Source organism: Saimiri boliviensis, chromosome 7 (assembly GCF_048565385.1).
Source record: "Saimiri boliviensis isolate mSaiBol1 chromosome 7, mSaiBol1.pri, whole genome shotgun sequence".
NCBI lineage: Eukaryota > Metazoa > Chordata > Mammalia > Primates > Cebidae > Saimiri > Saimiri boliviensis.
In genome coordinates this window covers 21,356,335-21,380,463 of record NC_133455.1, presented here as the reverse complement: position 1 = coordinate 21,380,463, position 24,129 = coordinate 21,356,335, and the positions used below count along the sequence as shown (strand labels likewise).

General features: G+C 44.6%; 2 protein-coding genes across 5 annotated transcripts in view; both read left to right on the top strand.

Annotated features, from left to right (window-relative positions):
* The window catches only part of MAPKAPK5 (MAPK activated protein kinase 5), a 37,621-nt gene extending 26,967 nt beyond the window's left edge, over positions 1-10,654 (top strand). For 3 of the 4 annotated variants that reach the window (XM_039472334.2, XM_010342869.3, XM_074402222.1), the window contains 6 exons: positions 710-897; positions 3,166-3,286; positions 6,527-6,657; positions 6,934-7,055; positions 8,084-8,188; positions 10,209-10,654. In XM_039472334.2, coding sequence (XP_039328268.1) covers positions 710-897; positions 3,166-3,286; positions 6,527-6,657; positions 6,934-7,055; positions 8,084-8,188; positions 10,209-10,303 — 762 coding nt within the window. In that variant the 3' untranslated portion in view covers positions 10,304-10,654. The remainder of the gene's footprint in view (positions 1-709; positions 898-3,165; positions 3,287-6,526; positions 6,658-6,933; positions 7,056-8,083; positions 8,189-10,208) is intronic. The other variant, XM_003932240.3, reaches the window with a different exon arrangement.
* Positions 10,655-11,261: 607 nt separating this feature from the next.
* LOC101032960 (disintegrin and metalloproteinase domain-containing protein 1a-like) lies at positions 11,262-22,665 on the top strand. The gene has a single exon (XM_003932347.4). It carries the CDS (start codon positions 17,697-17,699, stop codon positions 20,511-20,513), a length of 2,817 nt encoding a protein of 938 aa, XP_003932396.2. The 5' UTR covers positions 11,262-17,696; the 3' UTR covers positions 20,514-22,665.
* Positions 22,666-24,129: the final 1,464 nt, after the last annotated feature.

The window sequence follows — 24,129 nt, the reverse complement described above, 5'->3', positions numbered from 1 at the left end:
AATTGAAGCCTCTGCAGACCCTGTTTTCAAAACAAATAGAACTGCATTTAACTGAAATAGGAGTCCTTTCTTTATGCTGTGATTATAGGCCATGGAGTCACCTTACTGCTACCTGCAGACATGGTAGTTGGTAGCAGTTTTGTTTTTTTCACAGTATCTTCCCCCCGAATGGTGTAAGAGCTTGCAAATGGACTTAGTGAGTTCTTCATGGTCAAAGGAATGCATTTAGATCTTCTGTTCTTCCCTCCAGTCCTCTCCATGATCTGTATCAAACTGCTTTGGGCCTTTACGAAGTGGCCTGTGCTATATTGTAGGTGAGCCTACCTGTGTCTTAGTTGCTTTGTTTCCACATATAGGTTTCACAACCAGCTGGTTTGTATCTATTACTTTTCTGGCTGGGGCAAAGCATCCTATACCTGTAGACAAGGATCAGATAGATGCTTGGGCCTGAAGAGTGAGAATGAAAGTACCTGTTTATTTCATCCCAGACTGGCTTTGTATGATGGGATGCATGTATTAGTATTGGTAGCTGATTGAAAATATGGAGAGAAAGGCTAGTTCTCTTAAGACTTCCTTCAGCTTTCCTTGTCTATTAAGTGACTCTAGGTGATAGCAGCCTGTATATTGCAGGGGTTATTTCTGGGCCTGTCATGGAGGCTTTGGGGGCTCTGCTTCTGCTGTGAGTGACCATTTTCTTTTTTGTTTTCAGAGCTGTGACTTGTGGTCCCTAGGGGTGATTATCTATGTGATGCTGTGCGGATATCCTCCTTTTTACTCCAAACACCACAGCCGGACTATCCCAAAGGATATGCGGAGAAAGATCATGACAGGCAGTTTTGAGTTCCCAGAGGAAGAGTGGAGTCAGATCTCAGAGATGGCCAAAGATGTTGTAAGGAAGTGAGTTTGCGGGCTGCTGGGCAGGGAGGCCAAGGAGGCCTCCAGGTGGTGGAGCTCAAGGGAATGTGGGTGGAGAAAAGTCATTGGTTTCCCAGGCAGGCTCCTTCCTGTTTTAATATCACAGAAGTCTCTCTGGAGCCTGAGGTGACTGTTCTCGGTGTCTACACCTCAGTGTGAATGAAGCTTTCCTCCGTCCTGTTGCATCCCTAGACTTTGTCCCCAGGGTGTGAACCCAGGTCCCTCTGTAGCCAGTCTCTGCACATTAATTCAAGACCCTAAATTAGAAACCTGGTATGCTCTCCTTCTTGCATGTGAGCCGGCACGTCATTTGGGACACACAGTGCCGGGAAGTGAACTAGGTGCTGAGATCATGACACCACATTCGGTTTTTCATTCCTTGGATGCTGTGGGCATGTGGGTTTGTCAGGCCTGGATCCCACCCTTTACCGTCCCATGGCCAGGTGGTTCCTCTGACATATCCTTTTTTTTTTTGAGACGGAATCTTGCTCTGTTGCCCAGGCTAGGGTGCAGTGGCTCAACCTTGGCTTAGTGCAACATCTGCCTCCTGGGTTCACGTGATTCTGCTGCCTCCGTCTCCCAAGTGGCTGGGATTACAGGCACACGCCAGCACGCCCGGCTAATTCTTGTATTTTTAGTAGAGACAGGGTTTCACCGTGTTGGGCAGGCTGGTCTCAAACTACTGACCTCAAGTGATCTGCCCACCTCAGCCTCCCAAAGTGCTGAGATTACAGGTGTGAGCCACCACACCTGGCTGCTCTGACATATCTTAAGATGGGAAGATTTAATAAAAATTACGGCTAGTGAAAACAAGAAAAATAAAAAAAGACAAAAATAGAAAAGAATTATGGCTAGTGAGTAGATGAGGGAGAGTTGACATTCAGAGTCCTTTGGTAGCCGGAGGGCTAGGTAAGATGTCAGACCTAAATTGGAATATTTGTTTTTCCACCCACATGTGTGGGAGGCTTGGTTGCCTGTGGCCTTAGGCACTGCACCTGTCTTCCCACTGCTGGGGCTTCACTGAGAAGTGTCTCCTTTGTTGGTCAGTTTCTTCCTCTGTGATGGGATGAAGGTACGTGTTTAGCGCAGTACCTGGGGGCTGTCTCCTGACAGCATTGCCATTTCTCCATACTCCCTTTCAGAAGGGAGCTTGTCCTGTTGATTGGAGGCGGGGGTGGGGGTGGGGTGGGGTGGGGTGGGGTGGGGTGGGGTGTTGGGAGCAGGTTGTGTGTGCTATAAAGAGGGACTGTTTTCTAAAGAGCCAAGTAAAAGTTTTTAGGAACGTGGGTGCAATGATTAAATCACCATATGTCCTCACATGCTGTTTCCTTGCTGTATTACCAGCTATTTGACCAAAACCTCAATGTCCTGGAAGTAGTTCTTTGCCAGTTTTCTGTAGAATACATTTCCTGTCTGTAGAGCAACACTGATTATCTTTTTGGTTTTGGGATTTTCCAAATAATCCTTTCCTTAGAATCTGAAGCCATCTGTTCAGAATGATCCAGAAGAAGGTTGTAGACAAGCTGAGGAGCAGTTAGGCATGTTGTCCTGACATTTGTAATGAGAGGAGATGGAGTTGGAAGGAGGGAACATGCTGAGATGAGCTAGAACTACATCAGCGGGAATGAATGAGATGGAAAGAATCATGATCCGAAGGCAGACAGCACAGAAGTAGCACCCTGGGCTTAGAAGGAATGCCATCCCCGTCTCAGAGACTCTAGGTTTTTAGCTTTTAAATGTCTCTGGAATAATGGGTTCATGTCCTGCCATATGGTGATATCTAAGAGTTTTATCAAGTGTAGCAACCTGCTTTTTCAGAACCTCATGACCCTTCAACTAATTTTGCAGCCACTATCAGACAAAAGAGCACTTGGAGTTCCTTTTGGAAGTTAGAGCCCATTGTCCTAAGAAATCTCAGTATGGAGATTCAAGGTCTCAGGAAATCTAAGCTGTATGTAGGATTATCTTAGTAAACCCTAGAACTCAGAAGTACCACTGGATTAAGCCCTTTTCTACCATTTTAATCTCACTTTTTCCAGTATAGAAAGGACTACCTCAAGCCAAAGTATCCCTGGAAGTGGCTGGAGACTAGAATCCCCACTGTGCTCTGTAGGTGGAAAGCCCAGGCTTGCAGAAGTCAGTGGGAAGTCAGAAGCAGCCACAGCTGTTTAGAGCCAGGCCCAGGAACTTCCTGTGGCCTCTTGGTAGTAGGAACTGTGCGTGGCAGCCCTGTTACCATTTTCTCCACAGGCTCCTGAAGGTCAAACCGGAGGAGAGACTCACCATCGAAGGAGTGCTGGACCATCCCTGGCTCAATTCCACTGAGGCCCTGGATAATGTGCTGCCTTCTGCTCAGCTGATGATGGACAAGGTTTTGAATGATGCTTATTTATTGGTTGAAAAGGCTGTGTTGGGAAGGAATGCTGGGGCTTGACTTAGTGAGGGACTAAAGGCAAAACAGTGCACAGGACACGATCCTTCCCAAAGAAACACCTCTGGTTTCCTGAGAGTCAGGATCCAAAATAAGGAACTTCTTTCAGTAAAAGACCAAATCAAGGCCTGGTGAATATGCACTAAGGGAGCACTCATAGGAATAGCCTCCATATTTCTGCAACGGGGCTGGGGGCACAGAGCAGTTTAAGATACCCTCCCCTCCCCTGAGGCTTTAAACAAGACTGGCTGGGAAGGCAAGGCCAATAAACATGAAACAGAGGGAACATTTCAAACATCAGAGCTTTGCATGTTAAATTTTCTATGAATTGCTGTGGGAATTCAGAAAAAGAGCACATCTTTGAGGGATGTAATTTGCCCAAAGAGAAGGCAGAACCCCTCACATGTATTAACTGTCTATTATGTGGCAGCATTTGAGCTCTTTCTCATCTTCAGGCATGCGCTGTCCTTGAAGAATTTGAGTAGACAGTGGAAATGCCCGTGTGTGGTAAACAACATAAGCAAAAAAACAGAGATCCAAATACATCATTGGGAAAAACAACTTGGCCTCACTAATGGGAAGTTAATGAGATGGGTGTGACAGGGCCAGGCTTTGCAAGTGGACAGAGGGATTTAAGTCTTAGTGGGATGGAACTGAGAGGTCATGATAGCTTTTTGAGATTTGCCACTAGGAAGGTATTTAGAGATGGCCAGTCAGACTTGGCAACTTGCAGACTTGCCAACCTAATACTTCTGCAGTAATCTAGAAGCTGGGGGTGGCTATGGGAGCAGAGAAGTAGAGGTTAATGAATAGGCTAAATGTTTTTCAAAAAAACTTTCTGCAGTTTTTGGTGACAGACTAGATATAAGGGGATAAGAGTGGCATAACTGGTGATAACACTGACAAATTAGGAAGAAGGCTGGTTTGGGTGAGAGGAAGTCTCTTAGGGTTTAGAGATTGAGGTGGCAGAGGAACATTCAAATGAGTGAGATGTATAGGGTGGGACCATAGTGTGGCTGGGTGCTCAAAGCAGTGACAGAGACTTGAGTGTTAACATCTTGAAGGGGTAGGGTAGAAGTGTTAGAAGTCTGTTTCTAAGTTTAGCTGGAGCATGGAAGAAAAAGGAGAACTGGAAAGTACAGTTCTCTGCCTTCTCTTTGATTTGTAGGTAGTTGTCTTCCTATAGTCCAGGAACGGTTTGGTCATTGCAAAGTCCAAAGGGATTACTTAGATCCTGGTTGTCAGCACATAGAGGTTACAGTGTGGCACTCCTCAAGATCTTACAAATGAGGAGATAAGGCCTGGTGTGGTGGCTCTCGCCTGTAATCCCAGCACTTTAGGAGGCTGAGGCGGGCGGATCACTTGAGGTCAAGAATTCAAGACCAGCCTGGCCAAAATGGGGAAACCTCATCTCTACTGAAAATACAAAAATGAGCCGGGCATGGTGGCAAGCACCTGTAATCCCAGCTACTCGGGAGGCTGAGGCAGGAGAATCTCTTGAGCCCAGGAGGCAGAGGTTGCAGTGAGCCGAGATCTACCACTGCACACCAGCCTGGGCAGCAGAATGAGACTATCTTTAAAAAAGTGGTCAGGATGTGAATGGTCAACTTTGGAAGTGTAGAACACTGTCCACACAAGCCCTGTCTAGGAGCCTGAGCTCACGACCTTGAGCTGTTTCCTTCTTCGGCCAGGCCATTACTGATTAAATGGATGTGAAGATGCAGAAAGGCATAGCTAATACAGAGCCCATAAATGAGTTCCAGCTTCTCCTGATCTAATGTCATGCACACCATGGAACTACTGTTGTTGTTGTTGTTGTTGTTTGAGATGGGAGTTTTACTCTTGTTTCCCAGGCTGTAATGCAATGGTATGATCTTGGCTCACTGTAACCTCCGTCTCCCAGGCTCAAGCCATTCTCCTGCCTCAGCCTCCCAAGTAGCTGAGATTACAGGTGTGTGCCACCACATCCGGCTAATTTTGTAATTTTAGTAGAGATGGGTTGGTCAGGCTGGTCTTGAATTCCTGATCTCAGGTGTCCCGCCCACCTTGGCCTCCCAAAGTGCTGGGACTATAGGTGTAACTACTTTTAAAAGTTGTCAAATTTTGGCCAGGCTTAGTGACTCACACCTGTAATCCCAGCACTTTGGGAGACTGAGGTGGGTGGATCACTTGAGGTCAAGAATTCGAGAGCAGCCTGGCCAACATGGTGAAACCCTGTCTCTACTAAAAATATAAAAAATGAGCTGGGTGTGTTGGCACATGCCTGTAATCCCAGCTACTCAGAAGGTTGAAGCAGGAGAATTACTTGAACCTGGGGGCAAAGGTTGCAGTGAGTCAAATTTGTACCACTGCACTCCAGCCCCTGGGAGACAGAGTAAGAATCCATCTCAAAAAAAAAGAAAAATTGTCAAATTTTGTTGTGAAAATTCAGATGATACAGTAGTGAGTGATATTAAAAGAAAAGTAAAATTTCCCTTTCATTCCCCTGTCATAGTCTCAACCCTCAGAGGTGATGTATACTTTCTGATCGTTTTCTGGGATAAACACACACATACACAGTTTGTCCTTCTTTTAAAATACAAAAATGGGATCATATTCCTATGAAGCCTTCTGCTGATTTGGTCTGCCCATAATGAGAGCATACACTGTTCATAAAAGCACAAACTTCAAGAGTTCAAGACTCCATGACATCTATTTCTCACTATAAATTACTTGACTGGTTGTGGCCTCGATCATGTGGCCACAGGCTTGGCCATGCCTACCATGTAAGATGGTCAGGGCTCTTAGCCATCAGGGCTAGGTGAATGAGTCCCGTCTGTAAGGCTTCTCGGGCAGCAGCCTGCCAGCCTTTCTGCTGATGTCCATATGTGCCTCTCTTTACGCTTCCCCTCAGCAGTGGCTGTGAGTGAGGGTCCTGCTGGTATTTCTTACTTGCATTTCTGTCTCCCGACCAGGGAAGAGAGGCTAGCTATTGTGTGACCTTTGGTTGGCCTGGTGTTCTCTGGTTCCTGCTGATCCATGGGGAAGAGTCCTTCACCTTATCAAAATATTTATAATCCTTCAGCATAAGAGTGAAATTGCTTTCTTAGTACCTTGAGCTTTTCCTTTCCACTTTCTTAGACTGGCTTTTTAGGTGCCCAGCAATGAATATGAAAAACTGACGGCAGTGTTTGCATTCAGGCAGTGGTTGCAGGAATCCAGCAGGCACATGCGGAACAGTTGGCCAACATGAGAATTCAGGATCTGAAAGTCAGCCTCAAACCCCTGCACTCAGTGAACAACCCCATTCTGCGGAAGAGGAAGTTACTTGGGTAACTGAGCTTATTTCTTTGATTCTTCTTCATGGCTGCAATGGCTGAGTACTGGGTTCCGAAATTTAAGAAATTTAACTTGCTCGGCCAGGGGTCTACCTTTCTTTGGCCTCTAAAGAGGGTGGAGAGGATAAGCTCTTTAAATAGTATCAGGAGTTGGACATACTCTATCATTGTTTTTCTGAAATATGTTGCCTTATGTTTAGAGTTAGTATCTGTCTAGAGCTGGTTTTTGGGGTCTCATGTTGTCATTACCTCTTCCTCAAACTCTTAAAGCACCAAGCCAAAGGACAGTGTCTACATCCACGACCATGAGAATGGAGCTGAGGATTCCAATGTTGCCTTGGAAAAACTCCGAGATGTGATTGCTCAGTGTATTCTCCCCCAGGCTGGTAAAGGTCACACCATTTACTAATCCTCTGTGTATCGGGGAGGTGGGGTGGAGAGAGGGTGGGGGGAGGTGTATGCATGCACATGGCAAAAGGAATGGTTTCATTCTGGGTTGTTTCATCTTGTGTTATAAGAAAAGTACATTATATAAGGTAGTCTGTGCCCACTAAAAAGATTGAACAGTGGGAGCTCAGAAATGCAGTTAAGTTCTACCCTCCTTTGGTTTTCTGTGAAATTTCTAGTTTAGACTTAATTGGCAGTGTCAGGGGCAAGCATGCAATTTTGTGTTTTCTTGGTCTTACAACAAGGGCACAAGTTGGGGGATGGAGAATGGAAAGTATGGGTAGGGTCTGAATCTCATTGCAGGCTGTTCCGTGTTTCTAGAGCCTTTAGAGCGCAAGGCTGCCATTAGCTCACAAATATGAGAACACCTCCCTAGTTGAGAAGCAGCTCGTGCTGCTACTCTTATCGTGGGCAGAGTGACTTACATGAGGGTCCTTTGGAGTGAAAGCTTTATTTCATTATATTCTCTTTCCACTCAAGAGGGTGTGAGGGGCTATTCTCATCAGATGAATGAGATACTTCACATATTAGGCCAGAAAACGGTTGAGTTGACCTATCTCCCTCCCTAGATTCCTTGGGCTTTAAGAGAACTCATGTAGTGTCCCTCAGATAGCTTTCTAAAGTAAGAAATGAGCTTAGGAGAAAGAAGGTAGCCCACTCTCCCACTTTTGGTCTTCGGTTGACCAGGTGTCTTTTGTTCAGCAGTAGGGTCTGCCATAGCCTGTTTCCCATCCCCCAGTGATAAGACTGGGGCCATCAGAGGATTTGTATGAGGATGTCACAGTAAAAGAGTCCAAATACCAGATGTAGTCTACATAATATAGGGACTAGCAGTAAAGCCCATGTCTGGTGAAGTTTTGCAAACTCAGTCATTATTTTTCAACCAGTTGGACATCACGTCCTTCCATCTCTCACACTAAAACCCCATGATGCTGCAGGAAAAATGCAACTTCCTCTTCATCCTTACCAATAGGAGAGAATGAAGATGAGAAACTGAATGAAGTAATGCAGGAGGCTTGGAAGTATAACCGGGAATGCAAACTCCTAAGAGATACTCTGCAAAGCTTCAGCTGGAATGGTAGGAGTCTTCATCACTCCCTTTCCCAGGAATGCAGACAAGTGATTATATTTAGAACATTGTTGTAGGATCTCTTCCGGGCCTGAGCTACGGCTGTCGTGAGGCTGGCTGGAGAGTGAGTGGAGTATTGTGGAATGCAGGTTAGCTCTACATTAACTGCCAGGCATATCTGGATGTCTGGCCCTTTCACTTATTTTCCAGAGTTCAAGTGAATTGTGTGTTGCAGATTCAACACTGGAAAGCCCCCATCACACACTACTTGAGTTAAAAACCAGATTTCAGAACTCCCAGATACCAGGACTGTTCACCAGGTCATTAAGGAGCAACGCATGCTGAAGGGGATAAAGAGGACAAAGTGACAGCAAGTCCACCATGCTGACCCTGCTGATCTGCTTAGCTTAGAGAAAAGCTGTTTCACCAAAGAGGAGAAAGTTTGCCAAATCTACTGCTGGTTAAGTTTTTTCCCCCAGGCAAATAAGGTAGAGATGTATTTCTCGAACTGACTTATTTTTTTTGAGATGGAGTTTCGCTCTATCCCCCAGGTTGGAGTGCAGTAGCATAATCTTGGCTCACGGCAACCTCCACCTCCTGGGCTCAAGCAGTTCTCCTGCCTCAGCCTCCCAAGGAGCTGGGACTACAGGTGCATACCACCCATGCCCAGCTGGTTTTTGTATTTTTGTTTAGTAGAGACGGGGTTTCACCATTCTGGCCAGGCTGGTCTTGAACTCCTGACCTCAAGCGATCCAACCACCTCGGCCTCCCAACAAGTTGGGATTACAGGCATGAGCCACTGTGCTTGGCCTGCCTCACTTGTTTCTTAGACATGCCATAAGAAATTTAAAGTTCTAGCCTGGCCATTCCTATACTTGGAGGAGACTCACTTCCCTGGGATTTTTTTTTTTAAAGAAAAACTTGAAATATGTCATTTTAGAAAAGTGATCACATATGAATTATGGACTTCAGTGAATTTTCACAAAGTGCACACTCCTCTGTAACCAGCACCTAGATCATGTAGTAGATGTCCTCTTCCAGTCACTCTCTCCCTCCATTCAAGAGTAATCGCAGTCCTGATTTCTAGCACTATAGCCTAATTTTGCCTGATTTTGTGTTCTTTGTGAATGGAATCACACAAGTCTGTTTTTTTATGTCTGACTTCTTTTAGTCACTTATATTTTAGTCATTATATTTATGAGATCCATCCATGTTGTGTAGCAGCAGATCATTCATTCTCACTCTGTGGATATGTGCTATATTTCTCCATTCTACTGTTGAATGGACTTCAGGATTATTTTCAGGTTTGGGAAATTCAGAAAAGGGCTGTGGTGAATACTCTTGTGTATGTCTTTTGATGAACTCAGCTATCTTATGTGTATAGGATTAGAATTGCTGGCTCATGGAGGTCTTCATCTGCCTGGCTTTAGTGGGTACTACTACCAGTTTTTCAAAGTGGTTGTATGAATTTATGAACTCCCACTAGCAGTGTTTGGGGGTTCTGGTTACTTCACATCCATACCAACTGTTGCTATTGTCTTAAAAACATCTTTGTTATCCTGGTTAGTATGTAGCTGGTATTGCAATATGGTTTTAGTTTGCATTACCCTGATCACTGATGTACTTTTTAAATGTTTATGGGCCAGTTAGATTTCCTCTTTTGTTGAAGTACATATTCAAGTCTTTTACCCATTTTTTTTTCACTGAGTTGTATCTTTCTTATAGATGTATAGGAATTCTTTCTGTATTCTGGATATGCGTCATTTGTCAGCTGTATGCAGTATTAAAATCTTGTCTCTCTTTGTGGTTTGCTTGTATGTTGTGGTCAGCTTTGGATTTTTACTGCCAGGTTAGTGGAACTATACAATTGCTATCTGAAAAACAGGGGATCTGAACTGCTTTTGATCAGTGGTGGGCCACTGGTGAGGACAAATTTGATATTGGTAACATGGACCTTAGTGGTCTCTGTCAAGAGTCTGCCACGTTTCTGAGAGTTTGAGGACTGACGTGGTTCTTTTTTGGCTTTCAGGTCGTGGATTCACAGATAAAGTAGATCGACTAAAACTGGCAGAAATTGTGAAGCAGGTGATAGAGGAGCAAACTACGTCCCATGAATCCCAATAATGACAGCTTCAAACTTTGTTTTTTGTAACAATTTGAAAAATTATTCTTTAATGTATAAAGTAATTTTATGTAAATTAATAAATCATAATTTCATTTCCACATTTATTAAAGTTGCTGTATAGATTGAAGGTGCAGGACTTAATAATAGTATAGTTATTGTTTGTTTTTAAGAAAAGCTCAGTTCCTAGAGATACACTATTTAGGACTGTGTAGTCGTATATTTGTAAGATGACAGATGATGCTGTCAAGCAATATTGTTTTATTTGTAATAAAGTATACAAAAACCACTTGCCAGCAGAAGATAAAGGACTGACTATACAGACCTTTCTGATTAGTAAACAGTTGAATCAAGGACTGTGGAGTCTGGTTTCAGTTGCCCTGTGTATTTCTTTTCCGCACCATTGCTAGATTAGCTCTAGTATCAAGACATTTTTGTGGATCAGTCATTGCAGACTGCCTGCTAGAACTCACGGGAAGCATACTTGAGCTTGGGGAGCCAGCGCTTATGATGGAAGAAGAGGGAGCTGAGCCCTCATTGCTTCTGCCCCTAATTCCCTAGAGAAAAGCAGGAACATTTCCTTTCTGTCATATTTGTTAAAAGGGTACCTGTGTGTTTCTTAAATCTAACAGGGTTGGGCACAGTGGCTCACACCTGTAATCCCAGCATCTTAGGAGCCTGAGGCAGGCGGATGACAAGGTCAGGAGATGGAGACCAGTCTGGCCAACATGGTGAAACCCTGTCTCTACAAAAAATACAAAATTAGCTGGGCATGGTGGCACACTGCTGTAGTCCCAGCTACTCGGGACGCTGAGGTGGGAGAATCTCTTGAACCCAGGAGGCGGAGGTTGCAGTGAGCTGAGATTGTGCCATTGCACTCCAGCCTGGGTGACAGAGCGAGACTCCGTCTCAAAAAATAAATCTGTTTTCTTGTGTGTTTGTTCTTTTTTTTTTTTTTTTTTTTTTTTTTTTTTGAGACGGAACCTCACCCTGTCGCTCAAGCTGGAGTGCAGTGGCACGATCTCGGCTCACTGCAACCTCTGCCTCTAGGGTTCAAGTGATTCTCCTGCTTCAGCCTCCCAAGTATCTGGGAATATAGGTGCCCGCTACCACACACGGCTAATTTTGGTATTTTTGATACAGGTGGAGTTTCGCCATGTTGGCCAGCTGGTTCTTGAGATCCTGACCTTGTGATCCATCTGCCTCAGCCTCCCAAAGTGCTAGGATTACAGGCGTGAGCCACCAAGCCTGGCCTATTCTTTGTATGTTTAACCAGAGCTTCCCTTTCCTCTTCCACAAGGTCCTGCTTTGTCCTTTCCGCTTCCCTGCAGCCTTTCTTTATTTCCTTTCCCTGTTCCTCTCATCCTCTTTTTGGAATAATTTGTCTGAGAAATATACATATAATTGAAGTAGCCCTATTGGATTATCATGTAAATGATCCAGTTTTTTTTTTTTTTTTTTTCCCCCATAAGGTTGCCCATTTTCTCTTCACTATGTCTGCCTGGCTTTGTGTTGGCATCCTCTGGGCTTATTACTTGCTTATTACTCTTCATTTTCAGGAAGCATGGTTTTGACTCAGCAGCTGTTTGAAAATAAGGCTGGGTCCTTTTGCAGTTTTCTGTTGTGCATATGGGTTTCTGTAACCAGTTTTCGTGTGTGTGTGTGTGTGTGTGTGTGTGTGTGTGTGTGTGAGTGTGAGAGAGAGAGAGAGAGAGAAGCAGAGTTTTTGGTGGGTACTCCTGGTAGATAGAAAAGCTGGCAGGTACACTCTATCTTGCAGGGCAGAGAGACAGGATTAGTCATCTGTTACTCAGTTTTTTCTCATTGCATTCTCATCAATCAAAATTGATCTCAGCAGGGCGCGGTGGCTCACGCCTTCCCAGCACTTTGGGAGGCCGAGGCGGGTGGATCACAAGGTCAAGAGATCGAGACCATCCTGGTCAACATGGTGAAAGCCTGTCTCTACTAAAAATACAAAAACTAGCTGGGCATGGTGGCATGCGCCTGTAGTCCCAGCTACTTGGGAGGCTGAGGCAGGAGAATTGCCTGAACCCAGGAGGTGGAGGTTGCAGTGAGCCAAGATCGTGCCACTGCACTCCAGCCTGGGTAACAAGAGTGAAACTCCGTCTCAGAAAAAAAAAAAAAATTGATCTCACCAGCAACTTATTTTTCTAACTCCTCCACTGTGCTAATTCCTCCACCCTGAGTCTTCAGGATGACATTTGGTTAGTATGCCCTGTATGTGTGTGACTGCCTGTGGGAATAAACGATAAAAACACAAAGTGTCTTAAGAATTACCTTATAAGCCGGGCATGGTGGCTCAAGCCTGTAATCCCAGCACTTTGGGAAGCCGAGGCGGGTGGATCACAAGATCGAGAGATCGAGACCATCTTGGTCAACATGGTGAAACCCCGTCTCTACTAAAAATACAAAAAATTAGCTGGGCATGGTGGCGCGTGCCTGTAATCCCAGATACTCAGGAGGCTGAGGCAAGAGAATTGCCTGAGCCCAGGAGGCGGAGGTTGCGGTGAGCCAAGATCGCGCCATTGCACTCCAGCCTGGGTAACAAGGGCGAAACTCAGTCTCAAAAAAAAAAAAAAGAATTACCTTATTACATTGGTTCCTTTTTATCTTGGAGAATTTGCAATTAAAAGCTATTTTTTGAGATAAGGTTCACTAATCGTAGGTGACTAATAACTGTTATAAATGGATTTCCTGTAAGGAGAATTGAATACTTACCCGCCACCTCCCCTGAGACGGAATCTCACTCTGTCACCCAGGCTGGAGTGTAGTGGTGTGATTTCGGCTCACTGCAACCTCTCTCTCACCAGTTCGTGCAGTTCTCCTGCCTCAGCTTCCTGAGTAGCTGGGACTACAGATGTGCACCACCATGCCTGGCTAATTTTTGTATTTTTAGTAGAGATGGGGTTTCACCATATTGGCCAGGCTGGTCTCTGATTGCTGACATTGTGATCCATCTGCTTCAGCCTCCCGAAGTGTTGGGATTACAGGTGTGAGCCACTGTGCCTGACTTGAATACTTTTCATGATGACAAAATCTAAAGAGGCAACAGAAAAAAAAACAATGTTTTTAAATTTTCTGACTAGAAAACTTGGCTAATAGTTGAATTAAGGGCCTATTGTGTTTTCCAGTGAAATGTAAATCTTACAGATTACTTCTTACAGTTAGGAAAATTCCACACTTGTGTAATATTAGAACAACTGTAGTTTTCCTATCTTGGGGCAGAGGTTCAGTATTCCATGGGGAGAGAAAGTCAGTAATTACCTTTGTTACTCTTCTTTTTTTTTTTTTTTTTGAGAAAGAGTTTCGCTCTTGTTACCCAGGCTGGAGTGCAATGGTGCGATCTCGGCTCACCGCAAACTCCGCCTCCTGGGTTCAGGAAATTCTCCTGCCTCAGCCTCCTGAGTAGCTGGGATTACAGGCACGCACAACCATGCCCAGCTAATTTTTGTATTTTTAGTAGAGACGGGGTTTCACCTTGTTGACCAGGATGGTCTCGATCTCTTGACCTCGTGATCCACCCGCCTCGGCCTCCCAAAGTGCTGGGATTACAGGCCTGAGCCACCGCGCCCGGCTTCTTCTTTTTCTTTAAAGGAATTTTATAGCATATCCAGTTTATCAGTAACTTCTTAAATTTGTGACTTGCGTGTCTTCTAAAAAGGCTCAGGATGACTTTTTCCCCCCTTCAGTGTATGCTGAATTTTAGGTGTGATGAGAAAGGTATCCAAAATGATGCTTCCTTTGACTCTGACCATCTGTTGCCCATGTTGCAGTCACTTCGAGCTGAATTTAGGTGGCCCTCAATGTTAAGTGCTGTGTCCAGACAGGTTCAAATGAGCACCAAGCTGGAAGTTTGTGAACATGCCAGAGGATACCCCAGCTGTTGTAATGCAACAGTATGCCTTGAAAGACTCAGCGTGGCTTGGTCTTCAAAGGGGAGTTTTGTTTGTATATTCCTAGTCCAATAGTAAATTCTGCTTTAACATAACCACCATGTTTGCTACTTGAGATCTGCACATAACTGGAAGTGAAACGGTGTCTCTTGCATTTTTTAGCCTTTCTAACACCTATACCTGTGGAAACATAACACTGTAAAAACAGTTCTTATAAAGCAGTACATTATACTCCCCTGTTTGCCTACATGATTTACTAATTATGTAGTAATTAAAGCCATTACTTATCAATCAAATACCTTTAGACTCTACCACAGTTATAAAAGTTGGCTTGATGTAGTAAAACTTGTATCTCTCTAATGTATGAGCATAGGAGAATGCCAGTCAGAGTGTATTGTTTGAAACAGATAAGGCTGGCCGTGGTGACTCACGAGTGTAATTCTAGCACTTTGGGAGGCTGAGGCGGGTGGCTCACCTGAGGTCAGGAGTTCAAGACCAGCTTGGCCAACATTGTGAAACTCTACCTCTACAAAAATAGAAAACTTAGGCAGATGTGATTGTGCATGCCAGTAATCCCAGCTGCTCAGGAGGCTGAGGCAGGAGAATAACTTGAACCCTGAGGCAGAGGTTGCAGTGAGTGGAGATCATGCCACTGCAGTCTAGCCTGGGCAACAGAGACTCTATCTGAGAAATAAATAAAAACTAAATAAATACATAAATAGATGTGATCCTGCTATGTTGCCCAGGTTGGACTGAAACTCCTGGGTTCAAGCAATCCTCCTGCCTCAGCCTTCTGAATTGCTGGGATTACAGGTGCAAACCACCATGCCTGGTAGGAACTACTCTTTAAAAAGAGTCTATGTTGCTTGTATTCATTAGAGAAAGAAACGAGTTGAAGAAATGGTAATTGTTGGTCAAAGAAGCCAAAAGATTTAAATCAGGTCTTGTGTGTGGGTATGTATATATGCATGTATTTATTGAAGAAAATGTGTTTCAGTTTGAGAATTAGAAAACTGGATATTTCATTTTAATTATTTAAAGAGTAGAATGTTCTTCCATTATTGAATTTTCTTTTATCCCACCAAATGGCTTAACCTAATTACCCTTCTTATTTTGGTTAAGACACAGAGAAACACCCTAAAACCTGTGATAATTTTCAAAATATAATTTTAAGATTTGCTCTTACATAAATCACAAGAAGAAATACAGCTGGAAATAATTTCACTTTTCTTGCTGTAAATTTTTTTAGTGGGTTTGTGACAGTATACATTTTCTTGTTAGATGCTAATGATACATTTTATTATCTGTATTAGGAATTACATATTTAATAGGAATAGTGAATAAATTGATCTGCTCTCATGCTGTTAAGATCTTAAAGTACCATTATATTCCTTTCTGTAGTCATATCTTGTGAAAGGTCTCATGTAAATATCTGACTTGCGGTAAAATTATATTTATGCAAGATAAAAAATGTAGAGCTTGGCCGGGCGCGGTGGCTCAAGCCTGTAATCCCAGCACTTTGGGAGGCCGAGGCGGGTGGATCACGAGGTCGAGAGATCAAGACCATCCCGGTCAACATGGTGAAACCCCGTCTCTACTAAAAGTGCAAAAAATTAGCTGGGCATGGTGGCACGTGCCTGTAATCCCAGCTACTCAGGAGGCTGAGGCAGGAGAATTGCCTGAACCCAGGAGGCGGAGGTTGCGGTGAGCCGAGATCGCGCCATTGCACTCCAGCCTGGGTAACAAGGGCAAAACTCCGTCTCAAAAAAAAAAAAAAAAAAAAAAATGTAGAGCTTTATTTTTCTTCATCTAGAATGCACAGAATAACTGGGTAAGGAATGGATGCATAGGGCCCTTTTTCCTTTTAAATTTGTACTGCTAAATACACCAAGGAAATTGACATCAAAACCAAATTTAAGGACTTCCACAGATATTGCAGGTCAATTTTAGTTCCAAAGGAAAGAAATATTTTAAAAGGTCTTATATAGCCCAGTTTTCTCTTCTTTATTTTTTATTTATTTATTTGTTTGTTTGTTTATTTATTTATTTATTTTTTGAGACGGAGTTTCGCTCTTGTTACCCAGGCTGGAGTGCAATGGCTTGATCTCGGCTCACCGCAACCTCCGCCTCCCGGGTTCAGGCAATTCTCCTGCCTCAGCCTCCTGAGTAGCTGGGATTACAGGCATGTTCCACCATACCCAGCTAATGTTTTTTGTATTTTTAGTAGAGACGGGGTTTCACCATGTTGACCAGGATGGTCTCGATCTCTTGACCTTGTGATCCACCCGCTTTGGCCTCCCAAAGTGCTGGGATTACAGGTGTGAGCCACCGCGCCCGGCCATATTTTTTTATTTGAGATGGAGTTTCACTCTTGTTGCCCAGGCTGGAGTGCAATGGCACAATCTTGGTTCACTGTAACCTCCACCTCCCGGGTTCATGCAATTCTCCTGCCTCAGCCTCCTGAGTAGCTGGAATTCAGACATGTATCACCACGCTCAGCTAATTTTGTATTTTTAGCAGAGAGAGTTTCTCCATGTTGGTTAGGCTGGTCTCAAACTCCCAAACTCAGGTGATACACCCGCCTCGGCCTCCCAAAGTGCTGGGATTACAAGCATGAGCCGCTGCACCCGACCAGTTTTACTTTCTTGAAATGTTAACTGGACACCTGGTTAGTCAGTTTATTTTGACCCCACAGTTTGCTTTTATGTTGGGGCAGTTGGAGGAACTGAACTTTGATCCTGATCCTTTACGTACTCCTGTGGTGAAACTGAGCCCATTTTACTTAACACAAAATATATCTGTGCATTAGGAAAACTTGGTAGAGAAGATTATGTTTCTATGCAGATATAAAATATCTAAACTCATTTGTTACGAACCAATGATAATGAAGAAAAACTTGGATGTCCACATACAGATTTTCTTGAATTAAAGGAAAAAAGCCAGACACTGACAAAGGAGAGTTGAACTGAGAAACGGTACCCCGAAAACCGCAGAAGTGAGGGAAAGAGGCAGTGGGCCACAAAGAACTTTGTCCTTTTCAGAGAGCCCCAGAGAAGCCCTGTCCCCTTCCCCCGACCCCCTGCCAGAATGTTGGGTTTCAAAGAATGAGCAGATTAACGGATATCAAGTCGTGTGGCCTGAGCTAAAGATAAAGAATAACTTGCCTGAGTTACAGTACTGGCCGGGTCAGTACAGGCCTTCTACTTGGAATATCTCCCCATGAAGGAAAAAGGAACATAAGTAAGGAAGATTAAATTTGTTGCTGTTGGAAGGGAGACATACTCAAGAAGCTACCGAAGACCAGGAGAGAGCAGGAAGAGAAACACAGTTGAAGTTCTATAATACTCAGAGCTGGGCAAGAACTGCCAGGAAGGGAGCCAGTGTACATCTGAGACTAACACCAGAGCTTCCAAGGGTCTATGAGAGGGAGAACTCTGCTGATGGACGTAAGTCCAGAATCAGTAACTGATTTATTTGGGCCATGTCACTGGGGGCAGTATTAAAAGACTTTGCTAACATCCTGCTTTCTCTATGGAAAAACCAAGTGGCCTTGGAAGAGGCTAAGATAAAGTTTCAGACTTGGGCTCCACAGAAGTGGAACTTGAGGCTGGGTCTAGTACAAGGACCTTCATGTATCAGGTTAGAGATTTTGATGCTTTTGGTAATTTTTGTACCAAGCATATATTGTCACCTGGGATCAGTCTATTATACTTTCTATGAAATAATTATTCCAAAGAGGCTGACAGTCCAGGGAGGAAACAGCCCAGTAAAAGGACTGTCTTACTTATTATTTATGGAAGGCCAGAAGCACCTGGTTCACCTGAAGGTGAAGAGAAGCCATTTTGTGAATAACTTTCCAGTCTACAGTTACCACAACGACGTCCTAGGGCAAGAATCACCTTTCATCTCCCATGACTGCCACTATGAAGGCTACATAGAAGGAGTGTCAGGTTCTTTTGTTTCTGTCAACACCTGTGCAGGTCTCAGGGGCATCTTGATCAAGGAGGAAAAATCTTACAGCATTGAGCCCATGGAGTCTTCAAGACGGTTTGAACACGTGTTATACACCACGGCACATCAAGCGCGCGTGTCCTGCGGTGTCGCTCACACCGACAGCCCTGTGGTGTCCACTAGTTGGCAACAAGGGAGCAAGAAGCCTCATGATCTACAGGCGCTGTCCTACTTGTGGTCACACCCCAAGTATGTGGAAATGTTTGTTGTGGTCAACAACCAGCGGTTCCAGATGTGGGGCAGTAACGTCAATGAGACGGTCCAGAGAGTAGTGGATGTCATTGCTCTGGCCAACAGCTTCACCAGGGGAATAAACACAGAGGTGGTGCTGGCTGGAATGGAGATCTGGACCGAGAGGGAACTAATAGAGGTCGCAGTGGACTTGCAGGTCACACTCAGGAATTTCAATCGCTGGAGACAAGAGATGCTCTTCCATCGTGCGAAGCATGACGTTGCCCACATGATCGTTGGGCATCATCCTGGACAGAATACGGGCCAGGCCTTTCTCAGTGGTGCCTGCTCAAGCGGTTTTGCGGCAGCTGTTGAATCCTTCCATCATGAAGATGTGCTGTTGTTTGCAGCCCTCATGGTCCATGAGCTCGGCCACAACCTGGGTATTCAGCACGACCACTCGGCCTGCTTTTGTAAAGATAAGCACTTTTGCCTCATGCATGAAAACATCACAAAAGAAAGTGGCTTCAGCAACTGCAGTTCTGACTACTTCTACCAGTTCCTTCGAGAACAAAAAGGGACCTGCCTATTTAACAAGCCAAGGCCCAGGGCCCGCAAGCGTAGGGATTCCACCTGTGGAAATGGCGTGGTGGAGGACACGGAGCAGTGTGACTGTGGTTCTGCCTGTCACCTCGACCCATGCTGTGATCCCACATGCACTCTGAAGGAGAATGCTGAGTGCGGCCATGGCCTCTGCTGCCTGGACTGTACTTTCAGAAGGAAGGGGTTTTTATGTCGTCCTACTCAGGATGAGTGTGACCTCCCAGAATATTGTGATGGGAGCTCTGCAGAATGCCCTGCAGACAGCTACAAGCAAGATGGCACGCTGTGTGATAGAATTCACTATTGCTCTGGGGGTCAGTGTAAGAACCCCGATAAGCAATGCATGAATATATATGGGTACCCTGCAAGATCTGCCCCGGAAGACTGTTACATTTCAATGAATACCAGAGGAGACCGGTTTGGAAACTGTGGCCGTCCCACTGAGGATCAGCAAAAGTATGTTACATGTTCAAGTGATAATGTATTTTGTGGGAAACTCGTATGTACAGGTGTCGAATCCTTACCCCGACTCCAAGCTCAACATACCATGATCCAGGTCCCTCATGACGATGACTGGTGCTGGAGCATGGATGCCCATAACATTACGGATATCCCTGATGATGGAGATGTGCACGTCGGCACTTCTTGCGCCCCAAACAAAGTCTGCACGGATCACTCCTGCGTTCATCACTCTGTACTCCTGTATGACTGCAGACCAGAGGAATCGTGTCATGGGAAAGGAGTTTGCAACAATTTAAGGCACTGCCATTGTGAGTTTGGTTTTGCTCCTCCTGACTGTAAAAATCCAGGAAATGGAGGTAGTGTGGACAGTGGCCCTCCGGAAATTCAAGTTACCGACAACAATGCAAGTGGTCATGAAAGTCATGCTCGTGGTCAACCTGCAGGACAAGACATAGACTATAAAGTGGCAGTGGCACTAGTCCCCTTGTTTCTTCTAATCTTATTGTGCACTCTACTTACAATGTCCTACCTCTGCTCTGAAGTGCAGACAGCAGTGGCTGAAGTAGAGGAGTCATCAACGGAGACAACATTGGAATCAGAGCTGACTTCAGAAGATATGGTCCCAATAGCAGAGGAAATCCTACCAGCAGGTGAGGAGGCCCCACCACCAGAAAAGGAGACTCTACCACCTGGAGAAGCCTTTCCACCAGCAGAGGCCCCACCACCAGCAGAGGCTCCACCACCATCAGAGGCCCCGCCACCAGCAGAGGCCCCGCCACCAGCAGAGGCCCCACCACCAGCAGAGGCCCCGCCACCAGCAGAGGCCCCGCCACCAGCTGAGGCCCCGCCACCAGCAGAGGCACCGCCACCAGCAGAGGCCCCACCAGCAGAGGCTGCCCCACCAGCAGAGGCCCCAACAGCAGAGGCTGCCCCACCAGCAGAGGCTCCCCCAGCACCAGAGCCTGCCCCCCCACCAGAGGCTGCCCCCCCACCAGAGGCTGCCCCCCCACCAGAAGCTGCCCCCCCACCACAGGCGCCACCAGCACAGTAGGCCCCTCCACCACATGCCCGGGAAGAGCCGGCAGCAAAAGAGGAAGCAGATGAAAGGAAAAGCTAAAGGAGAAGAGTAAAGATGAAGCCAAGTATCTCAAACATGTCAAGCACTGAGTGGGAATACGAAGCTTGTAGAAGCAAATGTGAATGAGAATTGGTGTCTACAGAGGCTGTGACTGGACTATGTAGAAGCATACTAATGTACGAAGAGGGATTTCTCCACTTACCATATTCATCTTAGTAAACTTGTTATATTTTGATACATCAAATCATATATAAAATATACTATATTTCTGTTTTTTCAAATTTCATGAAATAATTTTAGTTCTTCTCATGGGTCAGTGCTATGAATCTCTTGCTTCAGCTGGGCCAATTTCTGAGTCACCCAAATTGCTTCTCAGGGCATATAAACTTTCATTCACATGATCTGACATAATGTATTATTGATTATTCATGCCTATATTGATGTGACTGGGTTATTCATCCCAGCAATAGTGGCTCATTATGTTAGGAATGTTATTACTGTGATTGTGTATACCAATATGCCCTGTCTGCTTCTATTCAAGAAACATAGGTAATTTTAAATAAATAAAACGTTTTCATCTACATGAATCATCACTCCAGACTCCAAGCAGCCTAGTGCTTTGGATCCTTTATTTTGGGGTTCTGTGGAAGGGCCTAGACCTGATCCAGGGACATCTCACATACTCGGTCTGGATGTATAGAAAAGGGGAAGGCAACCGAGGTAGGAAGCCCCAGGCAAAGTGTTGAGTTCATGTTTGAAGTATTTATTTCTTCTTCTTTTTTTTTTTTTTTGTGTTAATGATTCTACTGCAATTCATCTTTCGTTTACTGACAATTGATAGGAACATCTCAAATTACAAGTAACAGAACTTTCGATGTGGTAGTCATTTTTTGGTGAAGTAAGGACACAGTAAATGTAACAGTAACATTCTCCATTCTGTGCCAGGCCCTGTGCTAAACACCTTATATTCACTGCCTTCATTTAATCCTCCCAACTGCCCTGTGAAACCTCCATCTTGTACATGAGGAAACAGAGACTGAAGTTTGCTCTAGAGCTAGCCAGGACCTGCATCCCTCCCCAGGAATGAGTGAATCCCTTGCCTCATGAGCCTTTTTCTTCAGTTAAAAAAAAAAAAAAAGTGAAGGAAAAGACATATCCTTAACTGCCCAGAACATGGCTTCAGCCTCAGTGACTCTAAGGAAACCAAAGTTGTACAAATGAATGTTGATCCTATCATGAACCTATGGTGTTGTGTAGTCATTATGGATTGAAGAGTCTTTTCTCCTACTACATCCTGACAGCATGGCTGGCAATAAGGTTGGCATCTTATTTAACTCTGAGGGCCGAGCTTGTGGTAGGTGCCAAGACAAGTCAATGACTTAACCAGAGCCAACCTCAAAATATGGGGATTGCTAGTCTCTAGGCATGGCACATGCAAAATCTTTCTCAGAAACAAGAGCTACAGACTGAGCAAACGTTCTGTCTCAGGGAAGATCCTAAGCATCAGTCCCTGAGCACATACTGCCGAGCCCCTCTTCTAACTGCCCACTCTATGCGAGGTAACAGAGCAAACAAAAGGATAACACCTGCTGTCTGCTTTCAAGAAGCTTATGTTAGTTTCTCTGAGTGGAATAAAAACTTCGGAGCAAAATCTGAAATGAAGTCTTCAGTTGCGGATATGTGACTACAAGTAAAACAGGTAGGAAAACCAGGTCACAGGTCTCAGGACTGATTCTGATAATCAAATCCAGGTTGAGTTTTATGCCAAAAGATCAAAATTCACAGTGGGAGACTGGGCTTGATATCAGGCTGGGCGTGATATCACGTCTGCACTCATAATGCACTTTGGGAGGCCAAGGTGAGAGGATGGCTTGAATCCAGGACTTTGAGATCGGTCTGGGCAACATGAAAAAATTTACCAAGAAAATTTTACAAAATTAGCTGGGCATGGTGGTATGCACCTGTAGTCCCAGATACTTCAGAGGCTGAGGCGAGAAGATCCCTTGAGCCTAGGAGTTAGAGGCTGCAGTGAGACACAGTCGCACCACCACACTGCAGCCTGGGCAACAGAGTGAGATTCTGGTTCAAAACAAAAAAACAAACAAACAAAAAAAAAAAAAAAGAACCCCTGCTATCAGTTGGTAGGCACTTGAGAGTTTTGAGAACAAAAGTGAAACTGTGTAATTAAATGTTTCCAGTGGCTCACGCCTGTAATCCCAACACTTTGGGAGTCCGAGGTGGGCAGATCACAAGGTCAAGAGATCAAGACCATCCTGGCCAACATGGTGAAACCCTGTCTCTACAAAAAACACACAAAAATTAACTGGGCGTGGTGGCACGCACCTGTAGTCCTAGCTACTTGGGAGGCAGGAGAATTGCTTGAACCCAGAAGGTGGAGGTTGCAGTGAGCCGAGATCACGCCACTGCACTCCAGCCTTGTGCCTGGCGACAGAGCGGGACTCTGTCTCAAAAAACAAACAAAACAAAAAAGGTCTCCAAATGTAAACTTGTATTAGAGACTTTTGAAAAAGATGTGAAAATGTCTGAGAAAAGTCCTTGTACAGAGAACTGGGGAGTTACAGAAGGGGTAACCCTCACGGTGGGCATGCTGATAGTGACTGTAATGAAAGAGAATGAGCATTACATATTTAAAACATCAAGGATAAGGGAATCACAATATAAATAATGATTTATACGTGAATGATTATTCTTGGCTGATTTAATAGAGCTCTTTAAGGACCAGAAGGCAAGTAGATAATTGGGAATGAAGAAATGAAGCCAACAGAGGATTTCATAGCATTGGACAAAGACGTCACAAAATTTAGCAAATGAGGAGTTTTTTTTTTGTAATAGACTTTTAAGATTTTATTTGCTTATCCGTATGACTGATTTGAGCTTCAGGATTACAAGACCATGTTGAAGATGGGAAACCAAGATTAGAACAAGTGTTTGGTTTTTGTTCTTTTGTTTTTGAGATGGGGTCTAGTTCTGTTGCCCAGGTTGGTGTGCTGTGGCATGATCATGGCTCACTGCAGCTTTGAACTCCTGGGCTCAAGCAATCCTCCTGCTTCAGTTTTTTATTTTCAAGCAGCTAGGACTACAGGCACATGCCACCCTGCCTGGCTAATTAAATTTTTCTTTTTTTTTAGACATGAGGGTATCACTGTGTTTCACAGGCTGGTTTCAAAGTCCCTGTCTCAAGTGATCCTCCTTCTCTGGCCTCCCAAAGTGCTAGAATTACAGGCGTAAGGCACCATGCCTTGCCTAAAACACATATTTGAGCAGATGTTCTCAGAAATGATGTTTGGAAATTGGACATATTTATAAACTCTCACATGAATTGTAAGTTTTTTGTATTTTTCATAGAGGTGAGGTTTCACTATGTTGGCCAGGCTGGTCTTGAACTCCTGTGCTCAACTGATCTGCCTGCCTCTGCCTCTCAAAGTGGTGAGATTACAGGTGTGAGCCACTACGCCCAGCCACAACATCTGTGTTTTAGAAAGGCAATTTGGAGCTGGAGAGGATTTTGTAAAATCCAGAGAGCCAGAGGCAGAAGAGGAGTTAGGAGGCTGATGACATCATTTGAGTG